This window comes from Aptenodytes forsteri, unplaced genomic scaffold (assembly GCF_000699145.1).
Source record: "Aptenodytes forsteri isolate BGI_AS27 unplaced genomic scaffold, ASM69914v1 Scaffold72, whole genome shotgun sequence".
In the NCBI taxonomy this organism is placed as follows: Eukaryota; Metazoa; Chordata; class Aves; order Sphenisciformes; family Spheniscidae; genus Aptenodytes; species Aptenodytes forsteri.
The window spans coordinates 244,703-261,930 of NW_008796193.1; the positions used below are offsets into that span (position 1 = coordinate 244,703).

The 17,228-nt window shown below is 46.9% G+C and overlaps 1 protein-coding gene across 1 annotated transcript in view; it reads right to left on the reverse strand.

Moving 5' to 3' along the window:
* Positions 1–226: 226 nt before the first annotated feature.
* The window catches only part of LOC103906147 (rho GTPase-activating protein 20), a 33,387-nt gene continuing 16,385 nt past the window's right edge, over positions 227–17,228 (reverse strand). The window contains exons 3-15 of the mRNA XM_009287986.2: positions 13,771–13,941; positions 13,023–13,172; positions 11,389–11,430; positions 10,548–10,632; positions 9,586–9,663; positions 8,783–8,849; positions 7,195–7,383; positions 6,556–6,731; positions 5,876–6,037; positions 4,570–4,679; positions 3,447–3,636; positions 2,689–2,806; positions 227–2,100 (exon numbers count right to left, since the gene is read on the reverse strand). Of these exons, the coding sequence (XP_009286261.1) occupies positions 365–2,100; positions 2,689–2,806; positions 3,447–3,636; positions 4,570–4,679; positions 5,876–6,037; positions 6,556–6,731; positions 7,195–7,383; positions 8,783–8,849; positions 9,586–9,663; positions 10,548–10,632; positions 11,389–11,430; positions 13,023–13,172; positions 13,771–13,941 (3,274 nt within the window). The 3' untranslated portion in view covers positions 227–364. The remainder of the gene's footprint in view (positions 2,101–2,688; positions 2,807–3,446; positions 3,637–4,569; positions 4,680–5,875; positions 6,038–6,555; positions 6,732–7,194; positions 7,384–8,782; positions 8,850–9,585; positions 9,664–10,547; positions 10,633–11,388; positions 11,431–13,022; positions 13,173–13,770; positions 13,942–17,228) is intronic.

Here is a 17,228-nt window from a genome sequence, read left to right on the forward strand (position 1 = left end):
TGGAGAAAATAAAGCAGAGTTTCTCCTTTCCTGCTTTAAGAAGAAATGGAGTCAGACCCTGTACAGGTCAGCTAATTCACAGTCAGGGAGAGTCTGGTGGCATTCAGCCCACTAGACACCCAGCCAGTGAAGTCTCTTCCGTAGAAAAGGGGTGTAATGAAAATACAAGAACAACCCCACATACCCCTCCCCCCCACCCCAGCCAAAATGAATTTTAAACCCCAACATTACATACACATTAGTGTCACTTTACACTTATTGCCCCATGCAGCCTGCTAGATTCTTCACACCCTGATCACATCTTACAGAATATTTTCTGCTGCACATACACAAAAAAATATTCAGTTCTTCCACATCCACCTCCCTAGACAAATGTCTCTTTTGCAAATGCCACTGTATCATGCTCCTCTGTGGCGACCTCTGCCAGGGGCTGGCTCCTGAGCCACTCCACCCTGCTCCGAAGGAGTTCATTCTCCACTGTTTCTGCCTCAGCCGTGGGACAGGTCTTGGTTTCGTCATGCTTGAAGTACTCTCTGATCGTGTTTCGAATGGAGGTGGGGAGGATGATATGGATGGTGTGGCTGAATGTGTTCAAGCCCTTGCTCTGGGTTGGCGCCTGCGCCATTTCCACTGGCTTGCTCTCCAGCTCCTCGGGAGTGGAGACGCTTTGGGGGCTCTCTTTGTGCTCTGCCTGTGGGGATGGGATCATTGGTTCATGGTGGTAGCGCCTGGAGATGGACTGCAGGACAAGGGGGGTATTCTGCCCATAGAAAACTGTCTGGGGGATATGGACTGTCACAGTCTGCAAGCTCTTGGACAGGCTTTGCTCACTGCTGCTGCTGGGCAAGTCACTGCTGCTGGTGTTTGCCATGGCTCTCTCCTCTTCCTCTGGAGACCCCCAAGAGCTTTCTTTATTTGGGGCCACATAAAAAGTTATCTTGGTGCGCTTCAGGCTTTCCTGGCTTGGAGGACAGGCATCAACGCTTTTGATTTCTATATTCTTCACTGCCTTCTCCCTATGCTGCTGGTGGCTGGTCTGTGGGGATTTCTCGCTGGCTGGGCTGGCAGCTGGGAGCTCAGGGTTTTGTTCAAACTCTTCGGTATAATCCCGGCTCCTGAGCCCTGGGCCAGGGCCCCCTACACAACTCGGCTGTCTCTCCTCTTCTTCCCAGTCAATGTCAGTTAGTGGGCTTCCCACGGCAGCTCCGCTGACAGATGGAAAACTTTTCCTCTCTCCAAAGCAATGACTGCTCTCTACAGCCTTGGGTTCATACTCATGGAAACTGTCCAGGTCACACGGATGTAAAGGCACAGGAGATGTGAAGGACTTGTGCCACTCTTTCGGGGACCTCTTGGCAATCTTGGGGGACACGGCATGAAGCCTGGCAGACGTGCCGAACATGAATGGCAGGGATGAGATGTCTGTGGGACTAATGGCTGATGACTCTGAGCAGTAGGAGAAAGCACTGTCTAAGGAGCTGAGTGAGGAGGCAGATGGGGAGGTGGTGGTAGAGGACAGGCTAGAGAAGCTGGACCTGTTGGACAGGTTGGATTTCTGAAGGCTGAGCTGCTTCACCCTAGAGCTGGTCTGAGGCGACTGCCACAAGTTCTGCCTGGCCTTATTAACCCCAGGGCTTAGGCCTTCATCAATCAACTTCTGGCTCTCCACCTGCAGCTGCTTGAGCCTGTGGATGTAGTCTGTATGGCTGTGCATGATGGTGGCATCGCAGCTGGACTGGCGGGCCACTGGCTCATGGTTCTGAGCAGGAAGCTGGGAGGTGAGGCAGACACTGGGCTCTGATGAGCACCGGTCTCTCGCCGGGCTGAGTGAGCGTATTGAGCCGATGGAGCAGAAGGAGCCCTCCTCTTCCAGGAGGTCATAGCTGTCTGCACTGGTGTTCTTCCGGGCTTTGCTTTGGTAGCAGGCTGTGATCTCACTGAACAAGTCCCAGTCTTCCTGATCCTCATCGAGTAACAAGCTGCTGGATGGTTCAAAAATGGTATCTGTTTCAGGTACCAGGTGGTGCTTTGGTCCTTCTGGGTCACAAGCAGAAAATTCCAGGTCATCAGAGGAATCATCATGCTGAGCCAAGCCTATGCCTGGGGCAGAGAACACAAATTAATTTATTTGTTGCCTATGTCTCCTAACCCCATATAGTACCTTATAACCAAGGCAGGGAAATATTATCAAGTCCATGGAAAAGCAAAGATGATCCACTATTTTCACAGGGATCAGAGCAGGACTGGGAACAATATAAAAAATTCTGCCTTGATGACCTGAGCTTTCACCACTGGCCTGTATTCATAGGATAGTTAACAGAGACAACTCGATCTCTTTCCATTCAACTATTTGGTTTAGCTTTACAGAACTAATCTGGAAGAAAAGACTGCTGGGACATGGCATTGCTAAGGCTACACTAAATTCTTGTGATGGCTGGAATAGGTTGAACAGCAGCCACAGAGAAAGACAGCCATCCTCAGGGACACATTTGAAGTGATGCACCTCAGCCCTCTGCTTTGCCCTCGCTTCCTGCCTATGCCTGACAGGCAACGGGAAAACCAAAACCAACTGTTTTTCAGTGTTTTTCCTTGGAAGAGACATGAAGGGAAAGCAAACTCTTTTGCATGAGCAGTTTACCTATTAAAAGATCTTAAACATTTCTGGAAGATACAGTACCACCAACTTACCCAGAGATTCCTCTGAGTTTTTGCACTTCTTTTTGTCTGGTCTTTGAAACAAGGAAGCAATGTCACCTCCAAAAATCTCTCCCGAGTTTTCAATCAGGAACTGGACTAACAAGGCCACCTGGCAAAGACAAGAATTTACAGAGTCAGTTTCATGAAAATATAGCCAGCTGTATAAAGCAAGTCAAATCAGTCCCAGAATGTTCCTTTTCCTTTGACAAAGATGTAATTTCCTACAGAACCTTTTGCTCAAGAAGCTGTTAAGAACATGGCAATGCGTCTGTATGAACTACACCTGGGGCAAGAATATGAGCTACATGAACTGGTACAGTGAGCCAGGTACAGCATGTTCTACAATTTTCCTTACCACTGATAACACCTCATAAGCTACAAGCAAGCATTCCTCCCCTCTGATGCACTGTCATGTTCATTGCTTACTTTGTCTCTGCAAGATGACTTTAGACCCAGCTGAAGTGGCAATCTCTAACTTCAGCTGCTCCATCTTTCTTGTGCTTGCTTGACCGTATAGGAAGTTCATCTGGTAAAGCAACCACAGTTTCCATTTCCACCCTGGATAAACTGAGTGGCTAAATTCCCCTACCAGCATGGGCACAGCTGCACAGGGGAAAGGACAAAGCCCAGATGCCACTCAGCCAGCACTGTCACTGATCCTGTGCCTTCCTTTAGTCTACAAAATACAGTGCCCATAAAAAGCAGTAAAAGGGGAAGACAAGCATGAGGCCAAACCCATGAAAGATTACCTTCTTCGTAGACCTGCTCTCCTCTTCAGGCCCAGTGGGACTTGGTAGCCACAGCATATTGGGTGCTATGCAAAGCGCCAGATTAAAGGCATTCATCTGATTCACGCCGGAATTCTGCTCGATATGATGGAGGACTCCAAAGAGGTGTCTGAGTAAGATGAGGTTGGCCTCTGGAAGCTGGTTGACTAGACTATTCAGGGAGTGGGAACAAAGGAAAACAGTGCTGTTCACAAAAATCTGCTCTTCAAGTATCAGAAGTTGCTTCCCAAAGCTTTTGCCCCCTTCTGCCCTTTTGCAACGTTTGAGACATTCACACATGATAATAAAGTAAGACTGTGTCACTCCCCTCCACCAACTTATGTGAGAGCCACAACTTTACATCCATATTGCCTACCCACTCTGGTCACAGAGCTGGAGGGACCAAGGGACTTATGTCCAGAACATGTGGGTAGAAGTCCATAATGCCTTAACAAAACAAGGATTGCCCAAAGGAGATGCATACAGCTCCAGGCTAGCAGCACACGAGACAATGCCATGTGTCCCATGCTATAGAGACAATGGAGGAAGGAGGCCCGAGTCAAATGGCAAGGTTCAAAAACTGAGCCGAGCCATTGACAAGAAGAGGTTTGATATACTGCATATCCCATAGGGTGCTGATAGACAATTCTTGCTCAGGGAAGCAGTTTCAAGGTAGTAAAGCCATTTTCAAGGTCCCAGTCACCATCTTTGCAGGGCTATTTCTTCTAACTGCCAATATGATGATCAGTTTCATTTTGTGCACATAAGAAAAAAGTTACCATTGTTAAGGATCTAATTCCACTAACGTTGGATGTACTTCTGGTGGCTGAATTATTGTGCTTTTTCAGTTTGCTGGTTCTGGCAATTTGAACCAGTCATCAGAAAAGAATTTTCTAATGACATTTTTTGGGGTCAGAAATGTTAACAATGTTCATAAAAGACCACTGAAAAGAAAATGTTCTGACCAGTGACAATGGCAATCAGCAATAGCTCTACAGTGGCCTGGAGCATTGCCAGGAGTCTCCCAGAAGATGAAGTCTATGCTTAGGGTCATATGCTCCCCCTTCTCCCACCAAAAGAAGCTTTTACAAGGGCTTTTACGAACCTTTTGATAGCTTCAATCTTATGTGCCCGATTTTCTGTGTCCACAGCTTCCATCCACAGTCTGTGCATGTCTGAGGATAGAACACTGTCAGGTATATTTCGGAGAAAATCCTGAATTAAATATATATATGCAGAGCAGTCTGGTCAGTTTTGAATTCCTTGTTTTGGTTTCACGATGCATATAGTCATTGTTTATTCATATTAAGCACAAGATAAAACAAGACATGACACAGATACATTTCTCCTCCCCTCCCCACTTCCATCAAGCTGTCCTCCTCAGGGCTCTCCATTGCAGCACTGCAGAACTGTGTTGCAGCTGCTGGCAGCTGAGGGTAAACAGCCAGCCCTCATGCGCTGCCCCTTCTCCAGAACAGGACTGATCTCTATTGCAGCAGGCAAAGGACTCATACCTAAGGCTGTGCATAATTCTGTTTGAAACATTTCTCAGCTATGAAGATTGCTGTTTTATTCTCAGGGGACTATTTAACAACTTATATGTCTTGCATTGGAAAATGCCTGAATATCCTCCCAGTCGACAGCTTCTTGTATTAGGCCAACAAGAGCAAGAGACAGGGATGTTTTTTGATACTTTAGATGCCTGAATTGTTCTGACGAGATTTAATTGCCAATGCAAAAGATAGATAGACTTTTTCTTACTAAAACTTGGGTCTTATTGCAAGCTTCATCCTTCACCCACCACAACCCCTCTGCTTGGATTTCGCAGCTGTTTTCCCTCTTGCTTGCTGGCTGATTAGAGGGTGAAGGCTTAGGGTCTAGATAGTACAGGTCAGCTCCTTTGAGCATGGCCTCTCTGTTTGGGGGGGATGCAGAGCAGTTGCACTTAAATGGCACGAGTCCTCCCATATCTCCCTGCAGTCTCTTCTGTGTGTCCAGAAAGGACAAAGAGCATCTGTGCTGCGATCACCAAAGGGCTTCATGCCTATGTCAGTGCAGCATCTGAATTGCTGAGTCCAGACTCTGGCATATTATTTGGCGCTGTATAGGTACCATGGTTATCTTGGAGGTACACATTACTATATTGCCTGCTGGAGGCTGTTTTGTACAGGGAGGTGCAAAATGAAACACTGGCCTGAGGGCCACTGCACATATCTGCATGTGAAAACAACCACCACTGGGTCAGGCAGATACCTTTGTGCACATAGATGGACCAAGCCATCAGGTGAGAATGTGTCTTGCTGGAAAATGCTTTGTGTTCCCCCCAGATCTTTCCTACCCATAAAGACTTGCTTCCTTAAAGAAGGAAGATATGATTAGCTCAGACAGCTGAGTTACTTGGCCAAACATACCGTGATGACAGCTGCAGCCACAAAGACTGACTCTCCATCCATCTGGACATCACCTCCAGAGTTCAGCTTCTCTTTCAGCTCCTTGCAAGTCTTGGCATTGGCAGAACGTCTGAAAATGCCCCTAGTAGAGGGACCTTCATGGTACAGCAGGAGCAGCATATCCTAAAAGAAAGCCCAGTTGTACTTAAGAGCCTAACACTTTACCCTGTTGTTTGTGTATATTATACCTTGCATACTGTAACATAACTAGCATAAGACCTAGTCAGTACCAGGAAGAGGACAGACATACAAGAGATTTACCATGATTTAAACAGGGACAAGAGCCTGTCAGCTAAGTTGCAGGTACAGTTATCCTGTGGCAAGTGTGAGTCCAGTGGACTCTTGTAGTGAATGAGGTCTAGGCTATGTAGCATGGCGTAGTCCACTGACATTGCCCCTTGTCAGCTTGTGATGACCTGGTTGGAGACTGCCATTGAAACAGGATGGACATCTGTGCATGAAGTGATATGGATTACACAGGAGAGGGATGCTTTCACCCTTGTTACTGGGCTAGATCTGAATCACAGGCAAATGCTGGTCATCTTCCCCATCCAATCCTCATAAATACCACAAGTGACTTCAAATTCTGGGCTAAACACATCAAGTTTATGTCAGGACAAACAGTCCAGGCTGCTCCTTACCATGATTGGCTTGGGAAGGATCCCGTCAGGACAGACAGAGGATAGAGACAGGCCGAAGAGCTTCCGTGAGGTGGTAGGAGACTGCGAAGGAGGGCTGCCCGTGGGGGTGCTGGTGCTGCGGCGCAGGGCCCAGTCAATCAAGGACTTCTTCCTCTTGGTGTGTTTCTGCAGTGACTCTGAAAGAAAACACAGACCTTCGTTATACACCTGTCTGTCCTTCCTACTGGCCAGTGAGTGATCTACAGCGGAGGCAGAGTTCCCAGCAAAGCAAGGACTTTCTACCATTGCGTATTTAATAACTATACTCTTAATGGGGACGGTCAGATAATATACAGCAGTGAAGCCACTTGTTCATCTCTCAACCATGAGCAAAACTTTTACTCAATCACTGTTCTTCAGGGAACCTTGCTGTCTGTGCAGTATAAGAATGGCTTGCAATTGAAAGCTAATCAAGGGCTGAAAGCTAATTCTGAACGTTTGCACAGACAAATTTAGCCCCTCTGCAATCTCTTCCTCTTTGCATACACTCAGGTATGAGAGAGACTCTGGAATACGTGTACAATGCTAGGAAGAGTTTGGCACTGCTGTGGAAAGCAGCAAAGTCTCTGCCTGGTCATAATGCACTCCTGCAGCCCCTACCTCTCCTCAGCTGCATTGGAGCTTGGAGCCTGGGTTTCAGGACAAACTGACACTGTTTTTCCTTTGGGAGCTGATCAAGGAAGGAAGTCTCTGTCCCATCAGCCAGGAGGGTGTCATTGTTGGTTCCGTGTTGCTGGTCAGCAGAGTCCCGGAGACAGTTCAATGCGATGCTGAAAGGATGCTCATGCCCTGTTGAGCAAAGAGGTGTGTAAAGAGCAAGCAAAGATGCAGAGCTATGTGAAAACAGCTCCAAATCTGGGCAGGAAGAAGCACCCACATCCAATGGCTCCCACTGCAGCTGGGCCTCTAAGCAACGTTGCTCAAAACCTCCACTTGTGGACTAAAGAGGCCAGGGCACATCCAGGCATATATGATCATCGCTTTACAAATAAGTTCATCCAGTTAAACCTGGCCAGCCACTCTTCATTAGCAGCTCTCCAGAACATTATGCAACAAAGCACTATTAACTGGGTTTAAGCCCTTATTAATAGGCTTATGGGCCCCAATGCACTAACAAAATACTGTAAGCATTGCTCTGTGCAGGAGTTAGCTTACTATGACAGTCTAATATGTATTGGAAGGATACAAAAAATAAGCATGGGCCACGATGACTTGGAAAACACCAATAAACACCCACAAATAAACATGTGCAGTCTAATGAGCCCCAGAATGATAGTCTTACTACAACAACATGGTCTTTGGAGCAAGATCTCTTTAATAAACCAACATGCATAAACTTCCTTGGAGAGCCTGGGGATGTATTTATTGGGTTATCACTGAAAACACAATTAAGAGTTAATGTGGAGATTACTCGTTCGGCATAACTAAGCAGTATGCTATAGGGCAAAACAGTCTGAGCAATGGCTGCACCATTGATACATCTGTCAGAGAAGCAAGCAGCAGTTTAAACGCATCTAATTTGGTTTAGATGCTGGGTAAATCAGTGTATTTCCTTGCTTCCTCTCTGGCTAGATCTAAATGGTGGGCTCCTTAGTGCAAGTACATGCTGTCTGTCAGGACTGTCAGTGCTACCTCACTCCGACCTAGCAGTAAGGCCATGAGGGCTGAGTTGGCCCCAGACCACATGTACTGCCTGTGAGGAGAGGAAGCCTGCAAAGCTGAGCAGGAGAGGGTGACCAGCCTCCAAGCATGAAGCCTTGCAAGCTCATACCAACAGCCACAGGGATGGGACTGGGCTTTGAGGCATGTCCTACCCTTCCATCACATCTGCTGCATAGAAAGAACTTCTTAGGCCAGCCTAAAAACATCCTGTTTATTTGGAGCATCTGCTGAAGTGTCGTGGGCTCCCATCCAGAAATGCACAGATTTGCTTGGAAAAGGGAGGTAAGTGTGAAGATCTTCAAAGAAGTGACCATGTGTTGATTAAACGTGGATCCTGAGACCATAAAAGCCAAGTGACATCTCACATCAGCTTGATATCACATCTCACATCAGCAACAGTCCCCCTACAATTGCTTTTTTAAGTGAAGAGTGCAATGTTTGACATGTTCCTCTGCCATACGCACCAGTATCATTTATCACTTGTTCCTGTGGTGCTAGAATTGAGGGAAAATGGGAGAGCTCTTACCAATGAGAGGGTAAGCAGGGTCATCTTTTCCTGAGATCACCCAGAGGTGGTGTTCACTTGTCCTGCCCTGGCGGTTGAGGAACAGAGAAGAGAAAAATATTAGGTGAAGGGGGCGAGGCTAAGGGTCCACAAGGCTGCACTCCACTCAGAAAGCAACAGACAGAGATAACGGCTGAACAGGCCAAGGAGCCGGACGTGCACAGCTATCTCCAGGACAGCCGCATGGCTGGGAGGGATGGTGCTCTGGATCAGTCTGTCTGATACGGACTGGAAGGGGAAAGGTTCAGGAGAAGAAAAGATTGAGAGCCAGCAGGATGTAAACCCACAGGATGGTTTCCCAGCCTATTTTAGCAATATGTTCCACAACCTTCCTTGGTATTAAACTACTGGAACACTGTCAAAGCTACCTGGTAAACACTGTAATGGGAAAGGCTGGACCACTGCAATGGGCAAGGCTCATCTGATAACATCACTGATTTGTTCAGTATTTCATGGCTATATTAATAATCCTTTGACAAGCTTGGCTCAATCCTAATGCTGGATTGCAAGCATTGAAGTCCTCTGAAATCCAAAGGCCTTTATTATACAAGGTTTGAATTTAATGTAGGCATGTAAGCATGTCTGTGTTTCTAATACTTGGCACCCACACAAATAGATTGCTTCATCTTGTAGTCCAGAGAGTATTAATGCCTTACTGGTTAGCTACAGCAAATCTAGACTTCTCCACATCTGCACTGTCCTGTAAACCAGACGTTGCCAGTTTCCTTAGCTAAGATCTTGCAGGCTATGCAACTGCCACTTACAGGAAGTCCAAGCTGTAGAAGGGTCTTCTTCATCACACTCTCTGCAGTTTCCACATTGGACACATTGACTGCGGTAGTCTAGAAAGGAAAACCAAGAAAATACAGGAAGCTAATAAGAAGGCATGAAGTTTGGTTGCAGTTTCTTTTAGCTTTAAAATATGGGGAAAATGTCACTCATCTGCCTATTGACTGTCTTTATTAAATGTTCATGGTTAGAAGAGTTGTACTAATTCGAACTACACTGGAATCATTGTTAAGGGCAATGGCTATACATTGTGAAAACTGTTACGCTACTTCTTCTATCACAGGTTTATTATACCATCCAAAGATTTCGTCCAATAGAAATCACAGGAACTGGGTGGTGTTCAGATGCTGTATTTGATCACATCAGTATTTGACTGATGGTAGTGCCACTGTCACTCCAAAGGGTGAACACGCCTCAATGCTAATAAACCACGAGTGTCTGGGGTTGCTCTCTGAGGAAAGAGTCCCTGGGACGTAAATGTGACCCACCAAGCTTGGCATGAAGCTTAGAAATGTATGCTATTAATATGAAGAGACTGGGACACATTCCAGTAAATTAATTCAGGAGAACACACCAGTGACTCTTTCATCACCAATATCCTCAACTTATTGCACTGAAAATAGGAATGACTGGGCACTCAACCACAAACCATCACCAGTTATGAAGTGAAGCAGAAGGAAAAGAGGAAAGAAGCCAGAGGCCAGGAATAATCTTAAGAATTAACTGTTCTTTGGTAAGGGTGCGGCTACCTCCTGATTTCCCAAACCAAACTCTCTGAGTCAGATTCCAGTGGGAAGGATGCAGTTGCCCAGATGCACACCCTCTAAAGCCTTTTCAGGTGGGACTTGAATTTTAAACAGGGATAGCAGCAGCGGCAGCACCACGGCCCTGCCTTCCCGCCCCTACCCCACAGACCTCCATGTAGTGCTTTACTTACAGAAGAACAGTTGTCAGCATCCAGCACAAAGATCTGAAGGGTTAGATTCTTCAGATACTCATTCTGCTTCACCTCATTGATATGCCTGAAAGTCAAAGAAAAGGGGAGGGAATATAATTTCCCAACCAAACTTGAGAAGGACCCTAAGATTTGGATCCAAGAGGTCCAAGGGACCTGCTTCTTGGTACTATAATAAATACAGATTAATTACGACAATAACAATAACATGCAATATTCATAGTGTGGTCACATGCTATTACTGGCTTCTTTATCTTTCTTTGAGGCCCCAGACTAGCAAAACTCCACATGGCAGTACTTTAATGCAGATAGATGTGTCTAGCATAACACCTTCCAGAATCCTTAGGATCATCACTGTTCTCCACAAATCAAGAGACTTCTTCCCTTCTCTGTACCTATACAAACACTTCTGCCTGGACGTTAGTGGAAACAACATGTAAAAACATAACATGAAAAAGAAACAACTGTAGCCTCTAGATGCCACGAAATACAAACTTTAGTTCGAATCAAAAACCATCTGAAGAATCAGGAACGCTTGTGACATTTCCATAGTGATTAGCAAAGCCAACCTCCAGCTCCAAAGGAAAAACGGTGCTCCAACAATGTTATGTTCTAGTGGATTTCATCTTTTCTGCACTGTCAACACCAATTTTGCTTTCACCCAGGGGCTTCTACGTTCAGGTTTCAAAGGTGGATTTTTCAAACAGTAGCTAGACACTTAATGTGCTGAAAATCAGAGGGCAATTTGACACCTAGCATGACAAATTTCTCTGAGGACTGTAGAGGAACCACCCAGGAGGAGGATGAATGGAGGGTCACTTACCACAGTAATGCTGACAGCCATCGTTCCTTCACGTCAGCTGAGCTGAAGATAAAAAGGGAGGCAGATCATCAAACAAGTGCTGAGTGGGTAACAGCCTTTGGAAACTCTACCCAGTTTCATTTATATATAGCTGTAAGTCAAAGTTCCTTCCTGCAAAGCCCTGGAACAAAAGCACAATCCTTTCCTGCTTCTGTCCTATTTTAACAAATAACAAAAATAATAATAACAAAGAAATCCCAGCAACAAACTGGACTACATTTCCTGCCCAGGCTGGCAAGTGTTCAGACAAGGGACAAATATCTTTCTGTGATGTTGGAGTTAACTCATCTTGTGGGCCCTTATTATTTTTGCAGTGACCTTTAATTGCTATTTTCTTTCTCCTATTATTTCCTTCCCAATGTCTGCTGTTCCTAGAAGCTTCTGCTGCCAACACGGGTTACCCAAGTCTCAGTGACGTGAGGGAAACGGAACTGCTGTTGAGTTTGGACTAAGACACAAGTGGCAGCTTGCATGTCAGAGCATGAGTCCTAAGGCCAGGAATGCATCACCCGGGAGAGACCATCCTGACCCTTGGAAATGATGAGACTGCATGTATGAAACCATGGTATGGTTCCCATTTCTTTTTCCACCAAGGCAGCTGCCCCACATAAGGAAAAGCATCAGGCCAGATCAGCCCTTCCTAGCTGTGCCAACAGAACCCCTGAGGACAAAGCGACCCTAGAAGGCTGCTGACCTCTCTGCTTTGCAAAAGGGAGTATGAAGCAGAGATGCCTGAGCCAGCAGTGACCTGAGCTCCCTGTGGATATACCAGCTCTAGATTCAATTTAGCCAGGCTAGACTGAGCTCGAGGTAATAAAAAGCTCACCTGCTTTTTGGTGAGCCTTATTAGCTCAGGCACAACATTGGGACAGCCTTTGAGATGGCATTTGGACATGAATAGGCTACTCTCTAGCCTGCTCCATGTTCCCCTGCATTTCTATTTTTGGGGTTAGCAAGGGCTAAGCAAGCTCTGGACCGTGCTGCTTGTGCAGACCCATCTTGGAGAACCTTTCCATCTTTATAGGCTGTTGATGTAGGCTTGGGACACCCTGGCAGACAACTGCAGGAGGAAGGTTTGCCCAGGAGCTGCCCGTGCCACACTAGGGGTGGATAAAAGATTTAATCCTGGCACAAGGCCATCTAGCATTTTTCATTGACATAACTAACCTGTCCTTCATAATGAAAAATTCTCAAACTAGGGCTAATCTCCTACAGAAATGGCTGCTGGCAGGTGCTGAAACAACCTGCTTGTAAGTTATATGATGGCACAAGCTGGTTTGCTATGGCAGATTTGGTTGTGATGTTCCAGTATGCTCTGCAGCAGGGTTAGCCCTTGCTATAACAACACTTGAAAGGGTTGGTCCTCTAAAAAGCTCTCAGGGACCAACCTGCAGATTATCTTTCTAAGATGACTGTCTCCCAACATCTAAGTTTTTACCACACTGGCTAATGTGAGTTGAAGTCCTCTACTCAGTGGGGAGAAGGGCTGTAGTAGAGTTGAGGGCCCTATAGCCTCAGTCATTGTTTCGCTTGACACATGGGAGACTTGGGCAGCTGCCAGGCTGCAGAGGGAGGTCTGGTGTCTGACGGGATACCTGAAGGTGACAACATAGTTGGTGGTAGGCCAGCCGATGACAAACGAATTCTCGGGACCCATCTTTTTCTCTGTCACTTCGCTGAGACAGGTGCCGGTCCACACTTCACTCAGATGCACCTGCTTTTTCAGCTTCAAGCTGGAGGAGGATCTGCAATTCAAATTATGGATTTCTTAGGCCTGATCCTAACATCTAGACCTCCAGAGTCTGGTCATGCCACCTTCCAGTCATGCAGATGCAGTGATAGCAACAAGCCCCCCAAAACTAAACGTCTGGGCATGTGGAGGCACTACAAGAAAGTTCTGCAAGTGGATTTGGGGTTGGTGACTGCAGCGGGGCAGCTGTGGCTTAGGGCAATGTGATTCACTAGAGCCATGTGCAGGTAGATGGTGATTTAGGCTAATTACTGTCTATGCTAATAACTGAAGTCACCTAAGCTCTTAATTTATGTGTGGCAGAAGTAGCCAGACCAGGAGTCAGTTTTCTGTCCTTACTGCCTCTTGCCCTCATGCAATTCCTTCAAGAAGCCACATAAGGGAAAGGGCAAAACCAATTAGACAACCTTTTCCTTCAGGAAAATGGAGTGAAACATTAATATGAAGAATTTCTGGAGGTGGAAGGGGGAGATGCCACATTTTAGATCCACATTTGTAAAGACGAGTTGTTTGATGCCTGCTCCACAAATAGCTCAGAGCCTAGCTTCAACAGCACATACTGGGGAGAAGGAGTGAGTGTGAATTCCTCTTACTTGGACTTGGCGATGACCAGCACATCACTGAACAAGATCAAATGTCTTTCCTGGGTCTGCAGGCCCACGGTTAGCTGTACGCGCTCATCCAGGATGAAAGTGGAGCCTGGGCTGCTGAACACTGCACTTGGCAGCCCATTGTCTGAATGGGAAGAGGAAAGGGTTGTTTCCCTGGAGGACGAAGAAAAATCATAAGACTTTGTCAGCAGCTTTTCTCACAAGGGTTCATGACTGGACACAGGCAACTCTTTTGGAACAGCCAGATAGCCCCACGCTTCTCCCAGCACTGCCCCTATTGCTCTCAATTATGAACTGCATTTGCCTGCCTCTGCCCAATTAATTTTACCAGCCTCAGACAGATGGAAAACTGCCTAAATGCCTACACCAAATCTGAGGAGGTTGAGCTGCTGAAATATTCATTTTTGAGACATTTCTCACTCAGGTAAAACACTCATTTCCTGCACATGCCTGTGAGCTATGACTTGAAAAGAACACGGAAACCCCATGGCAGTCCCTGGCTCATGGCACTGCTCAGCCTGGCATGGGGAGAAACTGCCATTTCTGCCCATGTTTTCCATCTGTACTGAACTGCTTGTCAATGCAAGGGCTGCAACACAAAAAAAAATGAACTGCATGTAGTCATCTAATTCCAGACATCTGATTCTGGTTTGCCTGGCTGCAATTCAGCCTCTTGTTTCTACTGAGATTTATATAGGTGCTGACCATTTCCAAAAAACCCTGATGGTTTTTGCATGTTGACTGCAGTCAACAAGTCATCGTGGGGACTGAACCAGATCCTTTCTCTGTGCTCTCCCCAGCTGGAAGAGCTCCACCAAGCGCTCATCTCCCCACTTGTCTCTCAGCACCCTCCCAGAGCACCTTCTCAGCACTGCTCCTGGCTCTCGTCAGCAGTGCTGGCAGTACAACAGGTCCCACAGTCATTTCCTGGGCCTACCCTTGCTCTACTGGTGGGGTTGTGCTGAATGAACAAGCAATAGTTCTTTGCTGAGCCTTGTTCAGAGACTGTGTTCGTGTGCCCGATTCTGACTGAATTAGCTAACCTCTGAAACACGGCCTTAGATTTATGTAGCTAGAAAAACAACAGAAATCCTCCTGTCTCTACACATAGACAAAAATGTGTATCTTGCCTGCAGGCAAGGATGCATGTGGAAGAGATACTTACCTTCCCTCCACCCCTCAGCAATACTACTCTAGTCTGAGGGCAGTCTCTACACAAACAAATGAAAAAACACATGAACTTTAAGGATAGTATTTTTGACATTGTTAGTCTAACTCAATTTCCACTGGCCTCATAACTGGGCCCCTTTGATTTCATGGGAGTGAGGTTAAAGCTAGCCATTAGCTGCTTTTTTAAAATCGTCCCCCAGTCACAGGAGCACCCGCACTCCTGCAAGCAGAAATTCCCTCTTCCATCCTCACCACTCTACAGCCACCAACAAGTGAATTCTTGGCTTATGCATCTGTTGCCTCTACAAGTGAGAAGCTAAACCACCTTTAAACTTGATATTTGAAGCTTTCCATGTGCGTCAATTGAGCAGTGGGAGCTACACCATCACACAAGCTCAGCAGTGGATTTCCTAAAGCTGGAGGAGTTACACAGCTTTGTAAACACAACAGCAGGATAGCAAAAAAACCTCACCAATACTCTGGTGGCCTAAGCAAAGATGGCATTGTACCAGCTCCCTCCGTAGCAATCCATCATGAGAAATGTTTAAAGCTTCACTCCCTCATGAGGATATTCTCCAGCCAAATAAAGTCAAGAATTTGTTTCTCTTCTTTACTTTTTTTTAGTGCAATTTAGAAGTTGGGGGGGGAATGACAAAGAAGCCACATAACTCGGTCAAAAGACAACCAAATGAAAATCAGTCCTGCCCTTTATTTTAAATGATCCTACAAGACTGACCCCACACACTTGTTTCAGAAAAGCAGGATGTACTATGCATCAGTTACCTATGGTGTGATATAAAAGGGATATTCTTCAGGAGGGCTGGTCCAAAAAAATCAAACTAAACAAATCACTCAGGAAATGTTATTTATAAGATTGCTATCAGAGCAAAGCAGAAAGGAGTGTGGCATCCCCTTATCTCTGTCTAGTAGTTATACGGTGCTGCAGGAGGAAGAGGGGATGATGTTGAAGAGTGCTCAGCTCCCACTAAAGGACCAAGGAGCTCAGCTCATGGCTAGCACTTGGTATTTCAGCAGAAGATTTGCACGTCTGTCATGTTTGTACCTAACTCCATCTGCTGACACTCCTGGTGCTTTATACCTGCAGGAGCAAAGCAGGTCAGCAAAGCACTGGATGGCTCTGGAGTCGCAGGCAAGAGGGAGCTATTCATGTCAGGGTCACCACTTTTAACCAATCCACCAAGCTGGTAGTAAGGGAAAGCTGCTGTCATCTGACAGGAATGTGACTGTCCTGGAGGATGGCCAGATCCGGTGGCTCTCCCACCAAATGGCCTGAGCCGATGCCACCCTACACAGCACTGGCAGGGCATGGACAGACTTCCCAGCGCTCCCTCCATCCCCAGTCGCAGCTCCCAGCCCCGTCACACGCCCAGATCACTCTGCATCTGAAACACAGCCAAATTGCAGGGCCAGCCCTCCTGCCGGTGGTCCAGCAGATGGAGCAGGGGCCAGAGAGGTCTCTGGTGGCGAGTCCCCAGGGGGTGGCTGGGCAGGGACGTCCTGGGGTGGAACACCAGGATGCTCCTCTGGGACGATGCCACTGCAGTCCCAGTATGTGAGGCGGTGAATGCCACACCAGCCTGCGTCCTGCATCCCGCTGCACCTTCCTGGTGCACCTTGTCCCTCCTCTGCCTGCACCTGCCTGCTCCCATGACAGGACCTGTGGTCAGCGCAGCGCTGCCGCCTGGCCTTCCCCTGCCTGCAACAGCTCTGTCCAGACCTGATCAGCTGGGGACAGCTTACAGCCTCCTTCTTGTTAATTAAACTAAACCACAGCCCTTCACGGCAGTCAGAGCTGAGAGGATGGGGACAACTGTGCTCTCGCGCAAACTGGTGGGCCTTTGCAGAACATGGGCAGGCCCACACAGGGCCTCTCTGCACCCCAGTCCTCTGACACCTCCCAGTTGTGCTCCTCACCCATAGCCACGCACTGCTGGGAGAGGAGTCCCCACGTACTGGTCTGCACTGGGCAGCTTCTCTCCCGCAGCTGCTTCTGTCTGTCCTTTCTGTGGCATCAGCTCTTTCTTTTCTTAGGGCATCTCTGTTTCTGCTTCTCATACCACTCCCTGTGACGGGTGAGAGGGTAGACTAAACAGCAACAAATCCATCAGCCAAACACTCATTGACTGTTCAGCCAGAACCACACAAGGAAGCTTGTCTCACTTGCAGCCCAGCAAGAGGGGGGAGGATAGAGCTTTTTCTGCTGTTTGCAAGCATAGGGGACATATATATATATATATTTTTTTTTTTTT